This window comes from Motacilla alba, chromosome 22, assembly GCF_015832195.1.
Source record: "Motacilla alba alba isolate MOTALB_02 chromosome 22, Motacilla_alba_V1.0_pri, whole genome shotgun sequence".
In the NCBI taxonomy this organism is placed as follows: domain Eukaryota; kingdom Metazoa; phylum Chordata; class Aves; order Passeriformes; family Motacillidae; genus Motacilla; species Motacilla alba.
In genome coordinates, this window is record NC_052037.1 from 4,681,736 (window position 1) to 4,700,899 (window position 19,164).

Consider the following 19,164-nt stretch of genomic DNA (forward strand, 5'->3'; position numbering starts at 1 on the left):
CAGGCCACCTGCGAACTCCTTGGTGGTGGATTCTGGTGAATCCCGGGAATTCCGAGGAGGGAATCTGACCTGCAGGAAGCGGGTGACGTCGTTGATGACGTTCCTGAAGACGTACTCGTCCTTCTGGCAGTCGAACCAGCCCAGCTTGGTGATCCTGGCGTAGAGCTGGATCAGCGCCTGCGTCACGAACGTCGCCAGCTTCGGCCTCGTGGCCAGGTAGTTCAGCACATAATTCCCTGGAAAACAGGGAAAAGATGGAGCTGGAGGCAGAATCCTGCCCTGGGGGAACGGCCCGAAGGAAAAGGAGCTCTGGGGAGCTTGGTTTGAGCGGGGGGAGCTGGAAGAAATGTCGGGAGCAAGAGGGAAATGTTGGGGTTTTGTTTGGGAATTTAACATGTGGGAAAAGGGCTGGATTTAGCTCTGGAATAAACCTGGGAAAAGGGCTGGATTTAGCTCTGGAATAAACCTGGGAAAAAGCTGGAGTTAGCTCTGGAATAAACCTGGGAAAAGGCTGGAGTTAGCTCTGGGAAAGAGTTGGATTTAGCTCTGGAATAAACCTGGGAAAGGGCTGGAGTTAGCTCCGGGAAAGAGTTGGATTTATCCCTGGAATAAACCTGGGAAGGGTTGGATTTATCCCGGGAATAAACCTGGGAAGGGTTGGATTTATCCCTGGAATAAAAACCTGGGAAGGGTTGGATTTAGCCCTGGAATAAAACCTGGGAAGGGTTGGATTTAGCCCTGGGAAAAGGTTGGATTTAGCCCTGGGAAAAGGTTGGATTTAGCCCTGGGAAAAGGTTGGATTTAGCCCTGGGAAGGGCTGGATTTAGCCCTGGAATAAACCTGGAAAAAGGGGAAAATTCCCAGCCTCAAACCTTGTTTATTTGCTCCATCAGCTCCAAAAGTCTGGGAATTCTGGGGGTTGGGAAAGGCCTCCAAGGTCACCAAGCCCAACCCCAAGGCGTTTCTGGGACAATCCCAAAAGGATTTTGGGATAATCCCAGGGGTTTTGGACAATCCCAAGGGTTTTTCGGGAAAATCCCAAGGGGTTTTTGGGACAATCCCAAGAATTTCTGGGACAATCCCAAAAGTTTTTTGGGCAATCCCAGGGGATTTTTGGGCCAATCCCAAGGATATCAGGACAATCCCAAGGGGTTTTGGGCCAACCCTAAGAATTTTGGGGCCAGCCCCAGGGGTTTTTGGGGCCGATCCCAGAGGTTTTTGGAGCCAGCCCCAGGGATTTTTGGGGCCAATCCCAAGGGATTTTTGGGGCCAATCCCAGGGGATTTTGTGGCCAATCCCAGGGGATTTTGTGGCCAATCCCAGGGGATTTTTGGGGCCGATCCCAGGGGATTTTTGGGGCCGATCCCAGGGGTTTTTGGGGCCGATCCCAGGGGTTTTTGGGGCCGATCCCAGGGGTTTTTGGGGCCGATCCCAGGGGTTTTTGGGGCTGATCCCAAGGGATTTTGGGGCCGATCCCAGGGGATTTTGGGGCCGATCCCAGGGGATTTTGGGGCCGATCCCAGGGGATTTTTGGGGCCAATCCCAGGGGATTTTGGGGCCAATCCCAGGGGATTTTGGGGCCGATCCCAGGGGATTTTGGGGCCGATCCCAGGGGATTTTGGGGCCGATCCCAGGGGATTTTGGGGCCGATCCCAAGGGATTTTTGGGGACAGCCCCAGGGGTTTTTGGGGCCAATCCCCAGGGGATTTTGGGGCCAATCCCAGGGGATTTTTGGGGCCAATCCCCAGGGGATTTTGGGGCCAATCCCAGGGGATTTTTGGGGCCGATCCCAGGGGATTTTTGGGGCCGATCCCAGGGGATTTTTGGGGCCGATCCCAGGGGATTTTGGGGCCAATCCCAAGGGTTTTTGGGGCCAGCCCCAAGGGTTTTTGGGGACAGCCCCATGGATTTTTGGGCCGATCCCAGGGGTTTTTGGGGCCGATCCCAGGGGTTTTTGGGGCCGATCCCAGGGGATTTTGGGGCCGATCCCAGGGGATTTTGGGGCCGATCCCAGGGGATTTTGGGGCCGATCCCAGGGGATTTTGGGGCCGATCCCAGGGGATTTTGGGGCCGATCCCAGGGGATTTTGGGGCCGATCCCAGGGGATTTTGGGGCCGATCCCAGGGGATTTTGGGGCCGATCCCAGGGGATTTTGGGGCCGATCCCTAGGGATTTTTGGGGCCGATCCCTAGGGATTTTTGGGGCCGATCCCAGGGGATTTTGGGGCCGATCCCAGGGGATTTTTGGGGCCAATCCCAGGGGATTTTGGGGCCAATCCCTAGGGATTTTTGGGGCCAATCCCAGGGGATTTTTTGGGCCAATACCAAGGGATTTTTGGGGCCAGCCCCAGGGGTTTTTGGGGCCAATCCCAGGGGTTTTTGGGGCCAATCCCAGGGGATTTTGGGGCCAATCCCAGGGGATTTTGGGGCCAATCCCAGGGGTTTTTGGGGCCGATCCCAGGGGTTTTGGGCACTCACGGATGTCGACGCGCTGCTCCAGCGGCAGGGGGTTGTTTGTGCGTGACACCAGTTTGGTAAGGCAGGTGGCCGCCAGCAACTGCGAGTAGGAGGACTGGGAAAAAACAAGGGAAAAAATTCCATAAAAACCAACCAAAGGAATTTTAAATCACGGAATGAAAAAAAAATAGTGGATTTTTAATTCATGGAATGTTAATTCATGGCTTTGAAGCAAATTCCAGGAATCGAGGGAAAGCACATCCCACAAATCCCACAAATTCACTGCCAAAAAACCCCCAAGGTTTTGCAGGAATTCACCGGAATTTTGCAGGAATTTGCAAGAATTTACAGGGATTTTGAAGGAATTGACAAGAATTTGCAGGAATTCACAGGAATTTTGCAGGAATTGACAGGAACATTACAGCAATTTTGCAGAAATTCTGCAGAAATTTCATAGGAATTTTGCAGGAATTTTGCAGGAATTTTGCAGGAATTCCAGGACAAGCCCCAAAATGAGGCTTTCCCTGGAATCAGTGCCCTTCCCACTTCCAAGGATGGAATCCCAGGATTTTGGGGAACATTTGGGATGTGGAATCCCAGGATTTTGGGGACTGTTTGGGATGTGGAATCCCAGGATTCTGGGGACTGTTTGGGATGTGCAATCCCAGGATTTTGGGGACTGTTTGGGATGTGGAATCCCAGGATTCTGGGGAATGTTTGGGATGTGCAATCCCAGGATTCTGGGGAGTGTTTGGGATGTGGAATCCCAGGATTTTGGGGACTGTTTGGGATGTGCAATCCCAGGATTCTGGGGAGTGTTTGGGATGTGGAATCCCAGGATTCTGGGGAGTGTTTGGGATGTGGAATCCCAGGATTCTGGGGAGTGTTTGGGATGTGGAATCCCAGGATTCTGGGGAGTGTTTGGGATGTGGAATCCCAGGATTCTGGGGAACGTTTGGGATGTGGAATCCCAGGATTCTGGGGAACGTTTGGGATGTGCAATCCCATGATTCTGGGGAATGTTTGGGATGTGGAATCCCAGGATTCTGGGGAGTTGGGGATGTACTCACGCTGCCTCTCTCGAGCAGCAGCTGGCACTTGGGCAATGCTGGTGAACCCCAGCAGGACATGGAATTCCATGATTCTGGGGAATGTTTGGGATGTGGAATCCCATGATTCTGGGGAACGTTTGGGATGTGGAATCCCAGGATTCTTGGGAGTTTGGGATGTGCAATCCCATGATTCTGGGGAGTGTTTGGGATGTGCAATCCCAGGATTCTGGGGAATGTTTGGGATGTGGAATCCCACGATTCTGGGGAACGTTTGGGATGTGGAATCCCAGGATTCTGGGGAATGTTTGGGATGTGCAATCCCAGGATTCTGGGGAGTTGGGGATGTGGAATCCCAGGATTCTGGGGAGTTGGGGATGTACTCACGCTGCCTCTCTCGAGCAGCAGCTGGCACTTGGGCAATGCTGGTGAACCCCATGAGGGCACAGAATCCCAGGATTCTGGGGAATGTTTGGGATGTGGAATTCCAGGATTTGGGGGAATGTTTGGGATGTGCAATCCCACGATTCTGGGGAATGTTTGGGATGTGGAATCCCAGGATTCTGGGGAATTTTTGGGAATCCTGTGGGATGTTTGGGAATACCCAGGGCATACTCACGCTGCCTCTCTCGAGGAGCAGCTGGCACTTGGGGAATGCTGGTGAACTCCATCAGGACATGGAATTCCACGATTCTGGGGAATGTTTGGGGATTCTGGGGAATGTTTGGGAATGCCCAGGGTGTACTCACGCTGCCTCTCTCGAGCAGCAGCTGGCACTTGGGCAATGCTGGTGAACCCCAGAAGGGCACAGAATCCCACGATTCTGGGGAATGTTTGGGATGTGGAATCCCATGATTCTGGGGAATGTTTGGGATGTGGAATCCCACAATTCTGGGGAATGTTTGGGCATGTGGAATCCCAGGATTCTGGGGAATGTTTGGGATGTGGAATCCCAGGATTCTGGGGAGTGTTTGGGATGTGGAATCCCAGGATTCTGGGGAATGTTTGGGATGTGGAATCCCACAATTCTGGGGAATGTTTGGGCATGTGGAATCCCAGGATTCTGGGGAATGTTTGGGATGTGGAATCCCAGGATTCTGGGGAATGTTTGGGATGTGCAATCCCAGGATTCTGGGGAGTGTTTGGGATGTGGAATCCCAGGATTCTGGGGAGTTGGGGATGTGCAATCCCAGGATTCTGGGGAGTTGGGGATGTGCAATCCCAGGATTCTGGGGAGTTGGGGATGTACTCACGCTGCCTCTCTCGAGCAGCAGCTGGCACTTGCTCAGGCAGTCGGGGCTGTTGGTGAACTCCACCAGCGCCTTCTCGGCCTGCAGGCGCGTGCCCGTGTCCGTGGTCTCATAGAGCTGCTTGCACAGGTTCTCCAGCTGGGCCAGGCTCTGCACGGGAAACGGGAACGGAGTGGGAAACGGGGAATGGCATGGGAAATGGGAACGGAGTGGGAAACGGGGAAACGGGGAACGGCGTGGGAAACGGGGAATGGGGAACAGAGTGGGAAACGGGGAATGGCACGGGAAACAGGGAAACGGGAACGGCACGGGACACAGGGAAACAGGGAATGGCATGGGAAACGGGGAACGGCACGGGAAACGGGGAAATGGGAACAGAGTGGGAAACGGGGAATGGCACGGGACACAGGGAAACAGGGAACAGAGTGGGAAACAGGGAACAGAGTGGGAATGGCAAAGGAAACAGGGAACAGAGTGGGAAACGGGGAAACAGGGAACGGCGCAGGAAACAGGGAAACAGGGAACAGAGTGGGAAACAGGGAACGGCACGGGAATGGCACGGGAAACAGGGAACAGAGTGGGAAACAGGGAACGGCACGGGAATGGCACAGGAAACGGAACAGAGTGGGAAACGGGGAAACAGGGAATGGCACGGGAAACAGGGAAACAGGGAACAGAGTGGGAAACAGGGAAAGGCGCAGGAAACGGGGAAAGGCGCGGGAACAGCGTGGGAAACAGGGAAAACAGGGAACAGCATGGGAAACAGGGAACGGCACGGGAAACAGGGAAACGGAACGGCGGGAATAACGTGGGAAACGTGGAACAGCACGGGAAACCGGGAACAGAGTGGGAAACGGAATGGCACGGGAAACAGGGAACGGCATGGGAAACAGGGAACGGCGGGACAATGTGGGAAACATGGAAAACGGAACAGCGGGAACAACGTGGGAAACGGGGAACAGCACGGGAAACAGGGAAAACAGGGAACAGCGGGAACAGCGCGGGAAACCAGGAACAGCACAGGAAATAGGGAACAGCAGGAACAACATGGGAAACAGGGAACAGCATGGAAAACAGGGAACAGCAGGGATCAACGGGGAAAAAAACAGGGAAAAAAACGGGAAAGGGGATTCAGGGACACTGCAGGGAGAGCCGGGACTCCTTGGCACCGGCAGCAGGGAGCCCGAGGTTGAGCTTGCACCCGTGGGACTCACCAGGACCTGACCTTCCCTTTCCCCTCTTCCCCTCTTCCCCTCTTCCCCTCTTCCCCTCTTCCCCTTTCCTTTCCTTTCCTTTCCTTTCCTTTCCTTTCCTTTCCTTTCCTTTCCTTTCCTTTCCTTTCCTTCCCTTCCCTTCCCTTCCCTTCCCTTCCCTTCCCTTCCCTTCCCTTCCCTTCCCTTCCCTTCCCTTCCCTTCCCTTCCCTTCCCTTCCCTTCCCTTCCCTTCCCTTCCCTTCCCTTCCCTTCCCTTCCCTTCCCTTCCCTTCCCTTCCCTTCCCTTCCCTTTCCTTTCCTTTCCTTTCCCTCCTTCCCTTCCCTTTTCCGTTTCCTCTCCTTCCCTTTTTCCCTTCTTCCATGGATTTACAGAATTCCCCGCACAGCAATTCCTCTCCTTTCCACCTTTTCCATGTCACAGGAATTTTCCAGGAATCCCCCGAGATCTCGCAGAAATGTTGCAGGAATTTACAGGAAATTCACAGGAATTTTGCAGGAATTTTATAGGAATTCTGCAGGAATTTTACAGGAATTTTGCAAGAATTCTGCAGGAATTTAAAGATACTTTACAGGAATTCTGCAGGAATTCCAGGAGAACCCCCGGGATGAGGCTTTCCTTGGAATCAGTTCCCTTCCCACTTCCAAGGAAACAATTCCCAGGGAATTTGCCCTGGGAAAATTCAAATTCCATAATTTCAGGAGTTTTTATCCATCATTTCCACAAAATTTCCATAATTTCAGGAGTATTTATCCATAATTTCCTAAAAATTCCCACAATTTGGAGAATTTTCATCCATAATTTTGGGAATTTCAATCCAGAATTTTTTATAATTTCCATAATTTCAGGAGTTATTATCCATAATTTCCATAATTCCAGAGGTTTTCATCCATCATTTCCATCTAATTTCCATAATTTGGGGAGTTTTTATCCATAATTTCCATAAAATTTCCATAATTTGGGGAGTTTTTATCCAGAATTTTGGGAATTTCCATCCCTCATCCAAAATTTCCACTTCCAGGAAATCCCAAAATCCCAAATTTCCCCTTCCAGGAAATCCTGGTCCCTTCTCCCTCTCCCAGATTTCCTTCCAGCCAACAAAACCCACGGAAAAAATCCCATTTTTCATCATTCCAAGCTTTCCCAAATCCATGGAAAAACTGGAATTTTCATTTTCCCAGGCAGGAAATTCGCCCAGAATTCCATCCCGCTGGAAGGAAACACTTCAGGAACAGGAATTAACAAGAAAAATGGGAAAAATCTGCTTCCAAAGGGGAAAAAAATGGGATTTATGACCCCCCCACTCTGCTCCGAGGAGATAAAAACTTGGAAAATCCCAAAATATTCATTCCAAGAAGGTGGAAAAAGCAGCTCCAAGCACAAAATTCCCACTAAAACACAGAGGGGTCGCTCACAATTCCCAGAAATTTGGATTTTTTGGGATAAAAACCAAGCAGAATCCATAAAAAACAGGTTTGGGCTTCACCGTTCCAGGTAGAAATCCATAAAAAATGTTGGGAATTCTTCACAGCGGGGAAAAAATCCACAAAAAATTAATTTGGGCTTCATCATTCCAAGAAAAATCCCTAAAAAATGGATTTGGGCTTCAGCAAACCAGGAAAAATTCGTTAAAAATTGGATTTGGGCTTCTTCACTCCAGGTAAAATCCAGGAAAAATCTTATTGGGATCCAGCAGGTCAGGAAAATTGGATTTGGGCTGCACAAAACCAGGGAAAATCCATAAAAAATTGGATTTGGGCTTCTTCACACCAGGTAAAATCCATCCAAAATGTTTTAGGGCTTCACCAAACCAGGGAAAATTCCTTAAAATTGGATTTGGGCTTCATCACTCCAGGTAAAATCCAGAAAAAAATATTTTAGGGCTTCACCAAAGCAGGAAAAATCCATAAAAAACCTTTTCGGGCTCCAGCAGGTCAGGAAAAATCCATAAAAAGGAGTTTTTACCACGGAGCAAATTCCACCCCTGCCTGGGGTGGAATTCCCAGAGATCTGAGGATCCCTGGAAGCTCCCAAACATTCCAGCTCGGGACAGCAAAAGGATTTCTTCCCAAAATCCCAATATTCCCCGAGAGTATCCCATAAAACCCCTCTGGAGCCAGCCTGGAACGTTCTGCTGGAAAAGGGAAACTCCAGGGGAAAATTCCAGAGCCTGAGGGGATCCTGGAGGGTTTGGGATGGAGGGACAGGAATTTCCCCTGGAAAAGGGGAGATTCAATGGGATTTGGGGCAGGAATTCCTGCCTGGGGTGGAATTCCCTGAGATCTGAGGATCCCTGGAAGCTCCCAAACATTCCAGCCTGGGATAAACTGGGATAACAAAAGGATTTCTCCCCACAATCCCAAGAGTCCCCGAGAATATTCCAAAAAAACCCCTCTGGAGCCAGGCTGGGACGTGCTGCTGGAAAAGGGAAATTCTAGGGGAAAATTCCAGAGCCTGAGGGGATCCTGGAGGGTTTGGGATGGAGGGACAGGAATTTCCCCTGGAAAAGGGGAGATTCAATGGGATTTCATCTGGGATTTGGGGCAGGAATTCCTGCCTGGGGTGGAATTCCCAGAAATTCGAGGATCCCTGGAAGCTCCCACACGTTCCAGCCTGGGATAAACTGGGATAACAAAAGGATTTCTTCCCAAAATCCCAATATTCCCAAAGAATATCCCATAAAAACCCCTCTGGAGCCAGCCTGGGACGTGCTGCTGGAAAAGGGAAATTCCAGGGGAAAATTCTAGAGCCTGAGGGGGATCCTGGAGGGTTTGGGATGAAGGACAGGGATGGATTTCCCTGGAAAAAGGGAAATTCAATGGGATTTGGGGCAGGAATTCCTGCCTGGGGTGGAATTCCCTGAGATCTGAGGATCCCTGGAAGTTCCCAAACATTCCAGCCTGGGATAAACCGGGATAACAAAAGGATTTCTCCCCACAATCCCACTCCCAACCCCTTTTCCAAGCTCCCCACGGGGATTCCCGGAACTGCTCCGAGCTCCCAAATCCCTTCTCCAGCCTGGGAGGAGAAATTCCAGGGAAAAATTCCAGAGAGGGTTTGGGATGAAGGACAGGGATGGATTTCCCTGGAAAAAGGGAAATTAAATGGGATTTAATCTGGGATTTGGGGCAGAATTCCTGCCTGGGGTGGAATTCCCAGAAATTCGAGGATCCCTGGAAGCTCCCACACGTTCCAGCCTGGGATAAACTGGGATAACAAAAGGATTTCTTCCCAAAATCCCAATATTCCCAAAGAATATCCCATAAAAACCCCTCTGGAGCCAGCCTGGGACGTTCTGCTGGAAAAGGGAAACTCCAGGGGAAAATTCCAGAGCCTGAGGGGATCCTGGAGGGTTTGGGATGAAGGACAGGGATGGATTTCCCTGGAAAAAGGGAAATTCAATGGGATTTGGGGCAGGAATTCCTGCCTGGGGTGGAATTCCCAGAGATTTGAGGATTCTGGGAAGCTCCCAAACATTCCAGCCTGGGATAACAAAAGGATTTCTCCCCAAAATCCCAAAGAATATTCCATAAAACCCCTCTAGAGCAAGCCTGGAACGTTCTGCTGGAAAAGGGAAACTCCAGGGGAAAATTCCAGAGCCTGAGGGGATCCTGGAGGGTTTGGGATGAAGGACAGGGATGGATTTCCCTGGAAAAAGGGAAATTAAATGGGATTTGGGGCAGGAATTCCTGCCTGGGGTGGAATTCCCAGAGATCTGAGGATCCCTGGAAGCTCCCAAACATTCCAGCCTGGGATAAACCGGGATAACAAAAGGATTTCTCCCCACAATCCCACTCCCAGCCCCTTTTCCAAGCTCCCCACGGGGATTCCCGGAACTGCTCCGAGTTCCCAAATCCCTTCTCCAGCCTGGAAGATCTCCCCCGTTCTGCTGTTAAACTTTAACCCCGCTCAGCTCAGCATTCCCAACCCCTCCAGCTCCGACTCCCACCTCCCTCAATCCCAGATCCACTACGGAAAACCCGGATTAGGAGCAGAATTCCGAGGGAAATCCAGATTTTCCCCCCTGAAAATCCAGGTTAATACGGCAGCGATTCCTCTTTTCCCTCGGGATCAGAATTCCCAGGAACGTTCCCAGCCTGAGTTAATGAACTGCTCGGGATTGATTCATTCCCAAACTTCCAGGGATAATAAATAACTCCCGGGAATTCTGCTTCATCCCACAAAAACCTCCAGGGAAAACCCCCCCCGGCTTTGGCTGCCTCTGGGGTTTGGGGTCAATTTTAGGACATTTGGGGTCAATTTTAGCGACTTTGGGGTCATTTTCAGGGGGTTTGGGGTCAGTCCCTCAGGGTTTGGGTCAATTTCAGGGTGTTTGGGGTCAATTTTAGAGGGTTTGGGGTCACTTTTCAGGGTCTGGGGTCGATTTCAGAGGTTTAGGGTCACTCCCAGAGCATTTAGGATCCCTCCCAGGGGGTTTAGGGTCACTCTCATGGGTCTGGGGTCACTCTCAGGGGGTTTAGGGTCAATTTGAGAAGGTCTGGGTCACTCTCAGGGGTTTAGGGTCCCTTTCAGAGGTTTAGGGTTGCTCTAAGAAGGTTTAGGGTCCCTCCCAGAGGGTTTAGGGTCACTCTCAGGGGTTTAGGGTCACTCTCAGGGGTTTAGGGTCCCTCTCAGAGGGTTTAGGGTCACTCTCAGAAGGTTTAGGGTTGCTCTAAGAAGGTTTAGGGTCCCTCCCAGAGGGTTTAGGGTCACTCTCAGGGGTTTAGGGTCACTCTCAGAAGGTTTAGGGTCCCTCTCAGAGGGTTCAGGGTCACTCCCAGAGGGTTCAGGGTCACTCCCAGAGGGTTTAGGGTCAATTTGAGAAGGTCTGGGTCCCTCTCAGAAGGTTTAGGGTTGCTCTCAGGGGGTTTAGGGTCTCTCTCAGAAAGTTTAGGGTCCCTCCCAGAGGGTTTAGGGTCAATTTGAGAAGGTCTGGGTCACTCTCGGAAGGCTTAGGGTCGCTCTCAGAAGGTTTACGGATACTCTCAGGGGGTTTAGGGTCACTCCCAGAGGGTTCAGGGTCAATTTGAGAAGGTCTGGGTCACTCTCAGAGACTTCCAAAGGGTTTTGGGTTCTTTTATAGGGGATTTGAGCTCACTCAGAGGGTTTTGTTCCCTTCCTCACGGCTCTGGGCCCTCTCCCGGGGTTTGTCCCTCCACTCCACGCTGGAACCTTTCCACCCCTGATTTCCCTCCTGGTTCCTGCCCCGCGAACTTCTCCACTCTGGGATTCTCCTGAAACACCCAAAGGAAACCTTCCCCAACCCCGAGTGTCCACACGGCTGGGAAATGATCCCAAACCCGGCTGGGAAATGATCCCAAACCCGGCTGGGAAATGACCCCAAACCCGGCCGGGAAATGATCCCAAACCCGGCTGGGAAATGACCCCAAACCCGGCTGGGAAATGACCCCAAACCCGGCTGGGAAAGGAACAGAACCGGGCAGGGAAAGGAACCCAACCATGGCTGGGACAGGAACCCAAACCAGGCTGGAAAAGGAACCGAACCCGGCTGGGAAAGGAGCAGAACCCGGCAAGGAAAGGAACCCAAACCCGGCTGCAAATGATCCCCAAGCCCGGCTGGGAAAGGAACCCAACCATGGCTGGGACAGGAACCCAAACCAGGCTGGAAACGGAGCCGAACCGGGCCGGGAAAGAGCCCAAACGTGGCAGCAAAATGAACGGAACCGGGCCGGGAGCGCCGGAGATGGGCAGAGCGCGAGCGCCGGGCGGGCAGGGAGCGGAGGGCCAGAGCCCCGGTGACAGCGGCAGCGGGGCCGGGGCTGACAGCGGGCAGCGGCCAAGGGCAGGAGCGGGACCCGAGCGAGCTCGTGCCCAGGCTCTCCCCACCGGGAGCGCCGAGCGGCGGCGGGGAGGCAGCGGGGGCATCGCGGGGACACCGGAGGGACCCCGGGAGGGACGCGGGACACGGCGGGCACGCGATGGGGCCGGGAGGAGCCGCCGGCGGCCGGGGGGACCCTCGTTGAGGCCGCCGGGCCGCGCAGGGGGGCACGGGGGGAGCGCGGCGGCGGCGCCGCCTCCCCGGCGAGCGCGGCCTGCGCGCCTGGGCCGCGCCGGGCCTGGCCGGGCCTGGCCGTGCGGGGCTCGGCCGCGCGGGCCGGGGGGGCGGCGCGGGGGCGCCGGGAGGGCGGCGGGCGGGCCCGGGCGAGCCCCGCGCTGCGGCCGGAGCTCACCTGCACATGATCCGCCATCTTGCCCCATTCATGCTCCGCTCGCGCCTCCGCCCCCGCCTGCGCCGGGCCCGGCGCCACCGCGTCCCCCCGCGCCGCCGCCCGCACCGCGCATGCGCCGCGCCGGGACCCCGCCCCTCCCGCGCCTGCGCGCGCCCGAGGGGCACGCCCCCTCCGCGCCCGCCCCGCCTATCCGGCGCCTGCGCGCGCCCGAGGGGCACGCCCACCGCGGGGTGAAACCGCGCCCGCGACGCGGAAGCCGCGCCCCCGCTGCGCGCGCGCCGGGTTAGGCCACGCCTACCCCGGTGAGACCGCGCCCCCGCTCTCCCGCGGGGGCCTGCGCGCGGCGGCGGGACACGCCCACAGCGGCCTGGCCGCGCCCCCTGCGCGCGCGCGGCGCGCTGCGTATGACGTCACGGCGGCGGCGCGGCGCGGCGCGGGGGGAGGTGGGAGGGGCGCGAGCCGGGTTTGTTGACACGGCCTTAAAGGGACCGCGCACCCCGGGACAGCGGGGACAGCGGGGACAGCGGGGACAGCGGGGACAGCGCGGGGACAGCACTGTGAACACTGGCACCAGCACGCCCAGTGCCACCGGTGCCTCCGGTGTCACCAGTGTGACCTAACAGCAGTATGACCAGTGCCACCAGTGCTCCCAGTACCCCCAGTGCCACCAGTGCCATCAGTGCCATCAGTGCCACCAGTGTGAGCACTGACACGGTGTGAGCAGTGCCACCAGTGCCACCCGTGCCACAGCCCTGCAGCAGGTCCTTGCCCCAGTGCTCCCAGTCCCCCCAGTGTCCTGCCCAGTGCCCGTCAACACCACAGGGTGGCACAGGGGCGTGCCCTCTGTGCCACACCCACAGCGCCACACCCACCTGTCCCCAGTGCCACACCCACAGTGCCACACCCACAGCGCCACACCCACCTGTCCCCAGTGCCACACCCACAGTGCCACACCCACAGTGCCACACCCACCTGTCCCCAGTGCCACACCCACAGTGCCACACCCATGTGTCCCCAGTGCCACACCCAAATGTCCAGCTGTGCCACACCCACAGTGCCACACCCACGTGTCTGGCAGCGCCCCACTGACAGTGCCATGCCCACCGGTCCTGCTGTGCCACTCCCCGTGTCCCCAGTGTCGCACCCATGTGTCTGCTGTGCCACTCCCCCGTGTCCCAGCGCCACCCACGTGTCCCCGTGGGGACCCACAGGAAGTCGCCGCGCAGGAAGCGGCAGAGCCCGGGCTGAGCGCGACACGGGCTGAGCCCGCCCCGGTGACACCGCGGGGGGACACGGCCCCGGGACCCCCGGGACACTGCGGACACTCGGGGACACTCAGGGACACTCGGGGACACTCAGGAGGCCCAGGACACTCCGGACACTGTGGACACTGCAGACCCTGTGGACACTACGGACATTCGGCACGCTTGGGACACTCCGGACACTCAGGGACACTGCAGACACTGGGGACACTCGGGGACACTCCGGACACTGTGGACACTCGGGGACACTCAGGGACACTCCGGACACTGTGGACACTCGGGGACACTTGGGACGCTGCGGATGCTTGGGAGCATTCAGCACACGCCGGACACTGCGGACACTCGGGGACACTCCAGGCACTCCGGACACTTGGGGACACTCGGCACACTCGGGACACTTGAGGACACTCACACACACACTCAGCACACTCAGCACACGCGGGGACACTCGGGGACACTCGGGACGCTCGGGGACACGGCGGGCAGCGGGCCAGCGGCGATGGAGGAGGCGGCGGTGAAGCAGGGCACCGTGTACCTGCAGCTGCAGCAAACCTTCGGCAAGGTCAGCGGGAGCGGGAACCTGGAGGGGGGACAGCACGGAATGGGGGGACAGCACGGGAATGGGGGACAGCACGGGAATGGGGGAATGCCACGGGAATGGGGGGAGAACACGGGAATGGGGGACAGCACGGGAATGGGGGGACAACACGGGAATGGGGGAATGCCACGGGAATGGGGGAATGCCACGGGAATGGGGAATCCCATGGGAATGGGGGACAGCACGGGAATGGGGGAATGCCACGGGAATGGGGGAATGCCACGGGAATGGGGGGACAACATGGGAATGGGGAATCCCATGGGAATGGGGGACAGCACGGGAATGAGGGGACAGCACGGGAATAGGAAACACCAGGGGAATGGGGGAATGCCATGGGAATGGGGGAACAACACGGGAATGGGGTGAATCCCACGGGAATGAGGGAACGCCACGGGAATGGGGGAACGCCATGGGAATGGGGTGAATCCCCTGGGAATGGGGTGAATCCCACAGGAATGGGGTGAATCCCCTGGGAACGGGCTCATCCCACCTGTTGATGCTCAGCTGTCCCTCAGCCACCGCGGTGGGACAGGAGGCGCAGGGGACACTTTGTACAGACACCCTAAAAGAGGCCTCCAAGAGTTAGGGGGTGACAGATGTCACCTGGGGGGGATGGATGTGACCCCCAAAGCCACGTTTGGGGACAATGACGGCTGCAGGCCCCAAAGCCACATTTGGGGACAGCGATGGCTGCAGGCCCCAAAGCCACGTTTGGGGACAATGACGGCTGCTTGCAGGCCCCAAAGCTGTGTTCGGGGACAGCGATGGCTGCAGGCCCCAAAGCTGCATTTGGGGACAATGACGGCTGCTTGCAGGCCCCAAAGCCACATTTAGGGACAGCGATGGCTGCAGGCCCCAAAGCTGCATTTGGGGACAATGATGGCTGCTTGCAGGCCCCAAAGCCACATTTAGGAACAGCGATGGCTGCAGGCCCCAAAGCCGCGCGGCTTCCGCTGCCGATAAAGGCCGGGGTTGGGCAATGGCTGTGAGGGGAAGGAGCTGCGGGAAGGAGCTGAGGGAAGGAGCTGAGGGAAGGAGCTGCGGGGCTCCTCCTGCCCCTCTCCCTTCCCTTCCTCCCCCAGAGCCCATCCCCAGGGGATCCACCCCACAGGAAGGGTGGGGATCCCAAAACCCCGCGCCAGGAGAAGGGAGCCGTGGGAGCCAGAGCCGCCGGGGAGGTTTTGGGGCCACTTCCCCTGCCCCCACTTCCCCTCTGCCCTGGGGCCTCCCGCGCTCCCCGAGCCCGGAACTGCTGCTGCTTTTGGGGCAGGGCCTGAGAGATGAAAATTTGGGGTTTTTAGGGAAAATGGGAGGAAAAAAGGAGCTGGAAGTTGTTCACGGCTGGTGGGGGGATGGGGTGGGTGAGGCTGGGGTGCTGGAAAGGCCTTGCTGAGTGCCAGGGGTGTTTCTCCAGGGATTAAATCCCAATTTATGTCACCCCCATCTTCAGCCAGACCCTGCCGGGTTTTGCACTCTTGTCCTGCCTTGGGTGATCCTAAGCGTGGTCCCAGGGGGATAGAAACTCCTGGGAAGGTAAAAACCCCTGGAAAGGTAAAAAATCCTGGGAAAGTAAAACCTCCTGGAAAAGTGAAAACTCCTGGGAAGGTAAAAACCCCTGGAGAGGTAAAAACTCCTGGGAAGGTAGAAGTTCCTGGAAAGGTGAAAACTCCTGGGAAGGGAAAAATTCCTGGAGAGATAAAAACTCCTGTGAAGGTAAAAACTCCTGGGAAGGGAAAAACCTCAGGGAAGGTAAAAAAATTCCTGTAGAGGTGAAAACTCCTGGAAAGGTAAAAACTCCTGGGAAAGTAAAAAATCCTGGGAAAGTAAAAAATCCTGGAAAAGTAAAAACCTCTGGAAAGGTAAAAACTCCTGGGAAGGTCGAAGTTCCTGGAAAGGTGAAAACTCCTGGGAAGGGAAAAATTCCTGGAGAGGTAAAAACTCCTGGAAAGGCAAAAACTCCTGGAGAGGTGAAAATGCTGGGAAAAGTAAAAACTCCTGGGAACGTAAAAAACCCAGGGAAGTTCAAACCCCATGGAAGGTTGAACCCTTTTGGGAAGATAGAACCCCAGGGAATGTTGAACCCTTTTGGGAACATTGAACAATTTTGGGAAGGTAAAAACCCCAGCGGAGGTAGAACCCCATGGAAGGTTGAACCCTTCTGGGAAGGTAAAAACTCCAGGGAAGGTTGAACCCTTTTGGGAAGGCAGAACCCCAGGGAATGTCGAGCCTTTTTGGGAATGTTGAACCCTTTTGGGAAGGCAGAACCCCAGGGAATGTCGAGCCCTTTTGGGAATGTTGAACCCTTTTGGGAAGGCAGACACCCCGGTTGTCCCCCGGCAGAAGTGGAAGAAGTTCTGGGCCGTGCTGTACCGGGAGAGCTCCTGCTCCACGGCGCGCCTGGAGCTGCTGGAGGGCCCCGAGCGGCCGCGCAAGGCCGAGGGCGGCCGGCGCCTGGTCCGGCTCAGCGACTGCGTCCACGTGGCCGAGGCGGGCGGCGACGCCTCCTGTCCCAAGGACACCGTCCCCTTCCTGCTGGAGACCACGGAGCGGCGCTTCCTGCTGGCCGCTGACGGCGCCGAGGCGGCCGAGTGGATCCAGCGGCTGTGCGAGCTGGCGTTCCCGGTACGCGCCCGGAGAGAGGCTGGGAAAGGGGGATCCACCGGGGTGGGTGGGATCCACTGGGGTGGATGGGATCTGCTGGGATGGATGGGATCCACTGGGATGATCGGGATCCGCCAGGATGGATGGGATCCACTGGGGTGATTGGGATCCACCGGGATGGGTGGGATCTGCCGGGATGAATGGGATCCCCCAGGATGGATGGGATCCACTGGGATGATTGGGATCCACCGGGATGGATGGGATCCACTGGGATGGATGGGATCCCCCGGGATGGATGGGATCCGCCAGGATGGGTGGGATCCCCCGGGATGGATGGGATCCACTGGGATGGATGGGATCCACCGGGATGGGTGGGATCTGCCGGGATGGATGGGATCCACCGGGATGGATGGGATCCACTGGGATGATTGGGATCCACCGAGGTGGATGGGATCCGCCAGGATGGGTGGGATCCCCCGGGATGGATGGGATCTGCTAGAACGGATGGATGCACACGGATGGGTGGGATCCACCGGGATGGATGGATGCACAGGGATGGATGGGATCCATCGGGATGGATGGGATCCCTCACCTGCCGCTCTTCCCCCGGGGCAGAGGAGCCGGGAGGAGCCGGGAGCGGCCAAGGAGGGCACCGAGGGCGAGTTCTCCATGGAGGAAAATTCCCTGTACAGCTCGCGGGGCAAAGGTGGGAGCGGGGCTGGAGCTGTGTGGGGTGGGGAAATCTCCTCCCCCAAAAGCCTCTTCCTGTTTGTGGGGCCGGCTCGGCTGCGCTATCAGCAGTGGTCATCCTGTCCAGCCGTTATCGGCCGGACACTGCTGGCCCGGCTGGAGGGGTCATCCACGGCCCTTCTGCAGGGTGGGACACTGTCCAATGCTGTGTCCATCCCAGCTGGACTGGAGCAGGTTGTCCTGGCTTGGGGGTCACCCACAGCCCCTCCGTGGGGTGTGACACATGTCCAGTGTCCACCCTGTCCATCCCAGCTGGCCTGGACCTGTCTGTCCTGGCTTGGGGGTCACTCTGCAGGGTGGGACACGTGTCCAGCACCAGCTGTGTCTGGGGCTCTGGCCCGGGGGTCACTCACAGCCCCTCTGCGGTGTGGGACCCGTGTCCAACGCCGTGTCCATCCCCAGCTGGCCTGGAGCAGGCATTTGAGGTGACAGTGAGGGTGACGCCGTCGTCGCAGCGCTGCCGGCTCCGGGGCCGCTGCGTCCTGCGGGCGGGCGAGGAGGCGCTGGAGCTGCGGCACCCGCAGAGCCAGGAGCTGCTGGCCAGCTGGCCCTACCGCTTCCTGCGCCGCTTCGGCCGCGACAAGGTTGGTGCGCGGCGGCAAGGCCGGGCCGGACGCGGCCTCGGACCTGGCGGTCCTCGGACCTGCCCGGGACGGCGGCCTGGTCACTGCGGGGACTGACCCCCGCCCTCCGCAGGTGACCTTCTCCTTTGAGGCCGGCCGGCGCTGCGCGTCCGGAGAGGGCAACTTCGAGTTCGACACCAGGCAGGGCAACGAGATCTTCCAGGCCATCGAGGCGGCCATCGAGGTGCAGCGGGGCCGGGGGGGCCCCGCGGACGAAGCCCCGCGGCCGCTCGAGCACGGCAGGACGCCCAGCTGGGCACAGGGCCACGAGGAGCCCAAGTGTCCCTCCGGGGAGGTGAAGGTGCCCAAGGGGGAGGCGAAAGGGGTCAAGGGCAGGCCGGTGATGCCCCCCGGGGCCGGGGAGGCCTCGGGGCCGTTCCAGCTGTCGCGGGGTGCGGATTGTCCCTACGCCGAGCCCCACGATTCCCTGCGCCGCGGGAACGCGGCCGCGCCGCCGGACAAGGGCCGGAGGCCGGACGGCGCCAGGGTGGAGTCCGAGTACGCCGTCCCCTTCGACACCATCGCCAAGTCCTTCCTGGCGCGCCAGTTCGGCGGCCTGGGCTGTCCCCAGGAGGGGCTCCCCGAGCCCCCGAGCGTCCCCAGGGATGCGGGAGGGGGTCAGCAGTCACCCGGCCGCCCCACGGCCCCCAAACCCGAGCACATCTACGACGAGCCCGAGGGTCTCTCGGGCCTCTCGCTGTACGACGAGCCCGAGGAGGTGAAGGGGGAGGCCTGGAGGCTGCAGGCGGCCCCCGAGGAGCCCCCCGGGCTCGGGTCTCCCTACAACGCCCAGCGCGACGACTACGCCGTCCCCAAGAGGCCCTTCCTGCTGCAGGGCAAGGAGTGGCTCGGCGACTGCGACTATGACAACGTGGCCCTCAGGGTGGCCAAGAAGAGGAACCTGCAGTGAGCGGCCGCGGGGAGAGGAGGAGGGGACGCCCCAAATCCCCCAGTCGGACTTTACCCCACCCCCGGCAGAGCTGAGACACCCCCAGCCCAGCGCCCCATCCCGGGGCTGGGGAGGGGGCATAGCTGGGGGGTGGCAGGGGACAGCCGGGGGTGCCAGGGGACAGCCGGGAGGTGCCGGGGACAGCCAGGGTTGGCAGGGGACAGCCAGGGGTGGCAGGGGACAGCCGGGAGGTGCCGGGGACAGCCAGGGGTACCAGGGGACA

General features: G+C 57.6%; 2 protein-coding genes across 2 annotated transcripts in view; one reads left to right on the forward strand and one right to left on the reverse strand.

Moving 5' to 3' along the window:
- LOC119710785 (exportin-7) overlaps positions 1-12,279 on the reverse strand; it is a 39,121-nt gene extending 26,842 nt beyond the window's left edge. The window contains exons 1-4 of the mRNA XM_038160183.1: positions 12,159-12,279; positions 4,759-4,905; positions 2,478-2,571; positions 70-236 (exon numbers count right to left, since the gene is read on the reverse strand). Coding sequence (XP_038016111.1) covers positions 70-236; positions 2,478-2,571; positions 4,759-4,905; positions 12,159-12,176 — 426 coding nt within the window. The 5' untranslated portion in view covers positions 12,177-12,279. The remainder of the gene's footprint in view (positions 1-69; positions 237-2,477; positions 2,572-4,758; positions 4,906-12,158) is intronic.
- An 888-nt stretch (positions 12,280-13,167) lies between these two features.
- Positions 13,168-19,084, forward strand: DOK2 (docking protein 2). The gene is made up of 5 exons (XM_038160543.1): positions 13,168-13,982; positions 16,359-16,640; positions 17,235-17,325; positions 17,772-17,953; positions 18,066-19,084. The coding sequence occupies exons 1-5, from the start codon at positions 13,722-13,724 to the stop codon at positions 18,900-18,902; spliced, it is 1,653 nt and encodes a 550-aa protein (XP_038016471.1). The 5' UTR covers positions 13,168-13,721; the 3' UTR covers positions 18,903-19,084.
- The last annotated feature ends 80 nt before the right edge of the window (positions 19,085-19,164 follow it).

What these genes read in the sequence shown, in the direction of transcription:
- DOK2 (XM_038160543.1), top strand. Translation starts at nt 13,722, where the DNA reads ATGCTTGGGAGCATTCAGCACACGCCGGACACTGCGGACACTCGGGGA. An exon ending in TGCAGCAAACCTTCGGCAAG is followed by an intron (nt 13,983 to 16,358) that starts GTCAGCGGGAGC and finishes GTCCCCCGGCAG; the next exon opens with AAGTGGAAGAAGTTCTGGGC. An exon ending in GTACAGCTCGCGGGGCAAAG is followed by an intron (nt 17,326 to 17,771) that starts GTGGGAGCGGGG and finishes GTCCATCCCCAG; the next exon opens with CTGGCCTGGAGCAGGCATTT.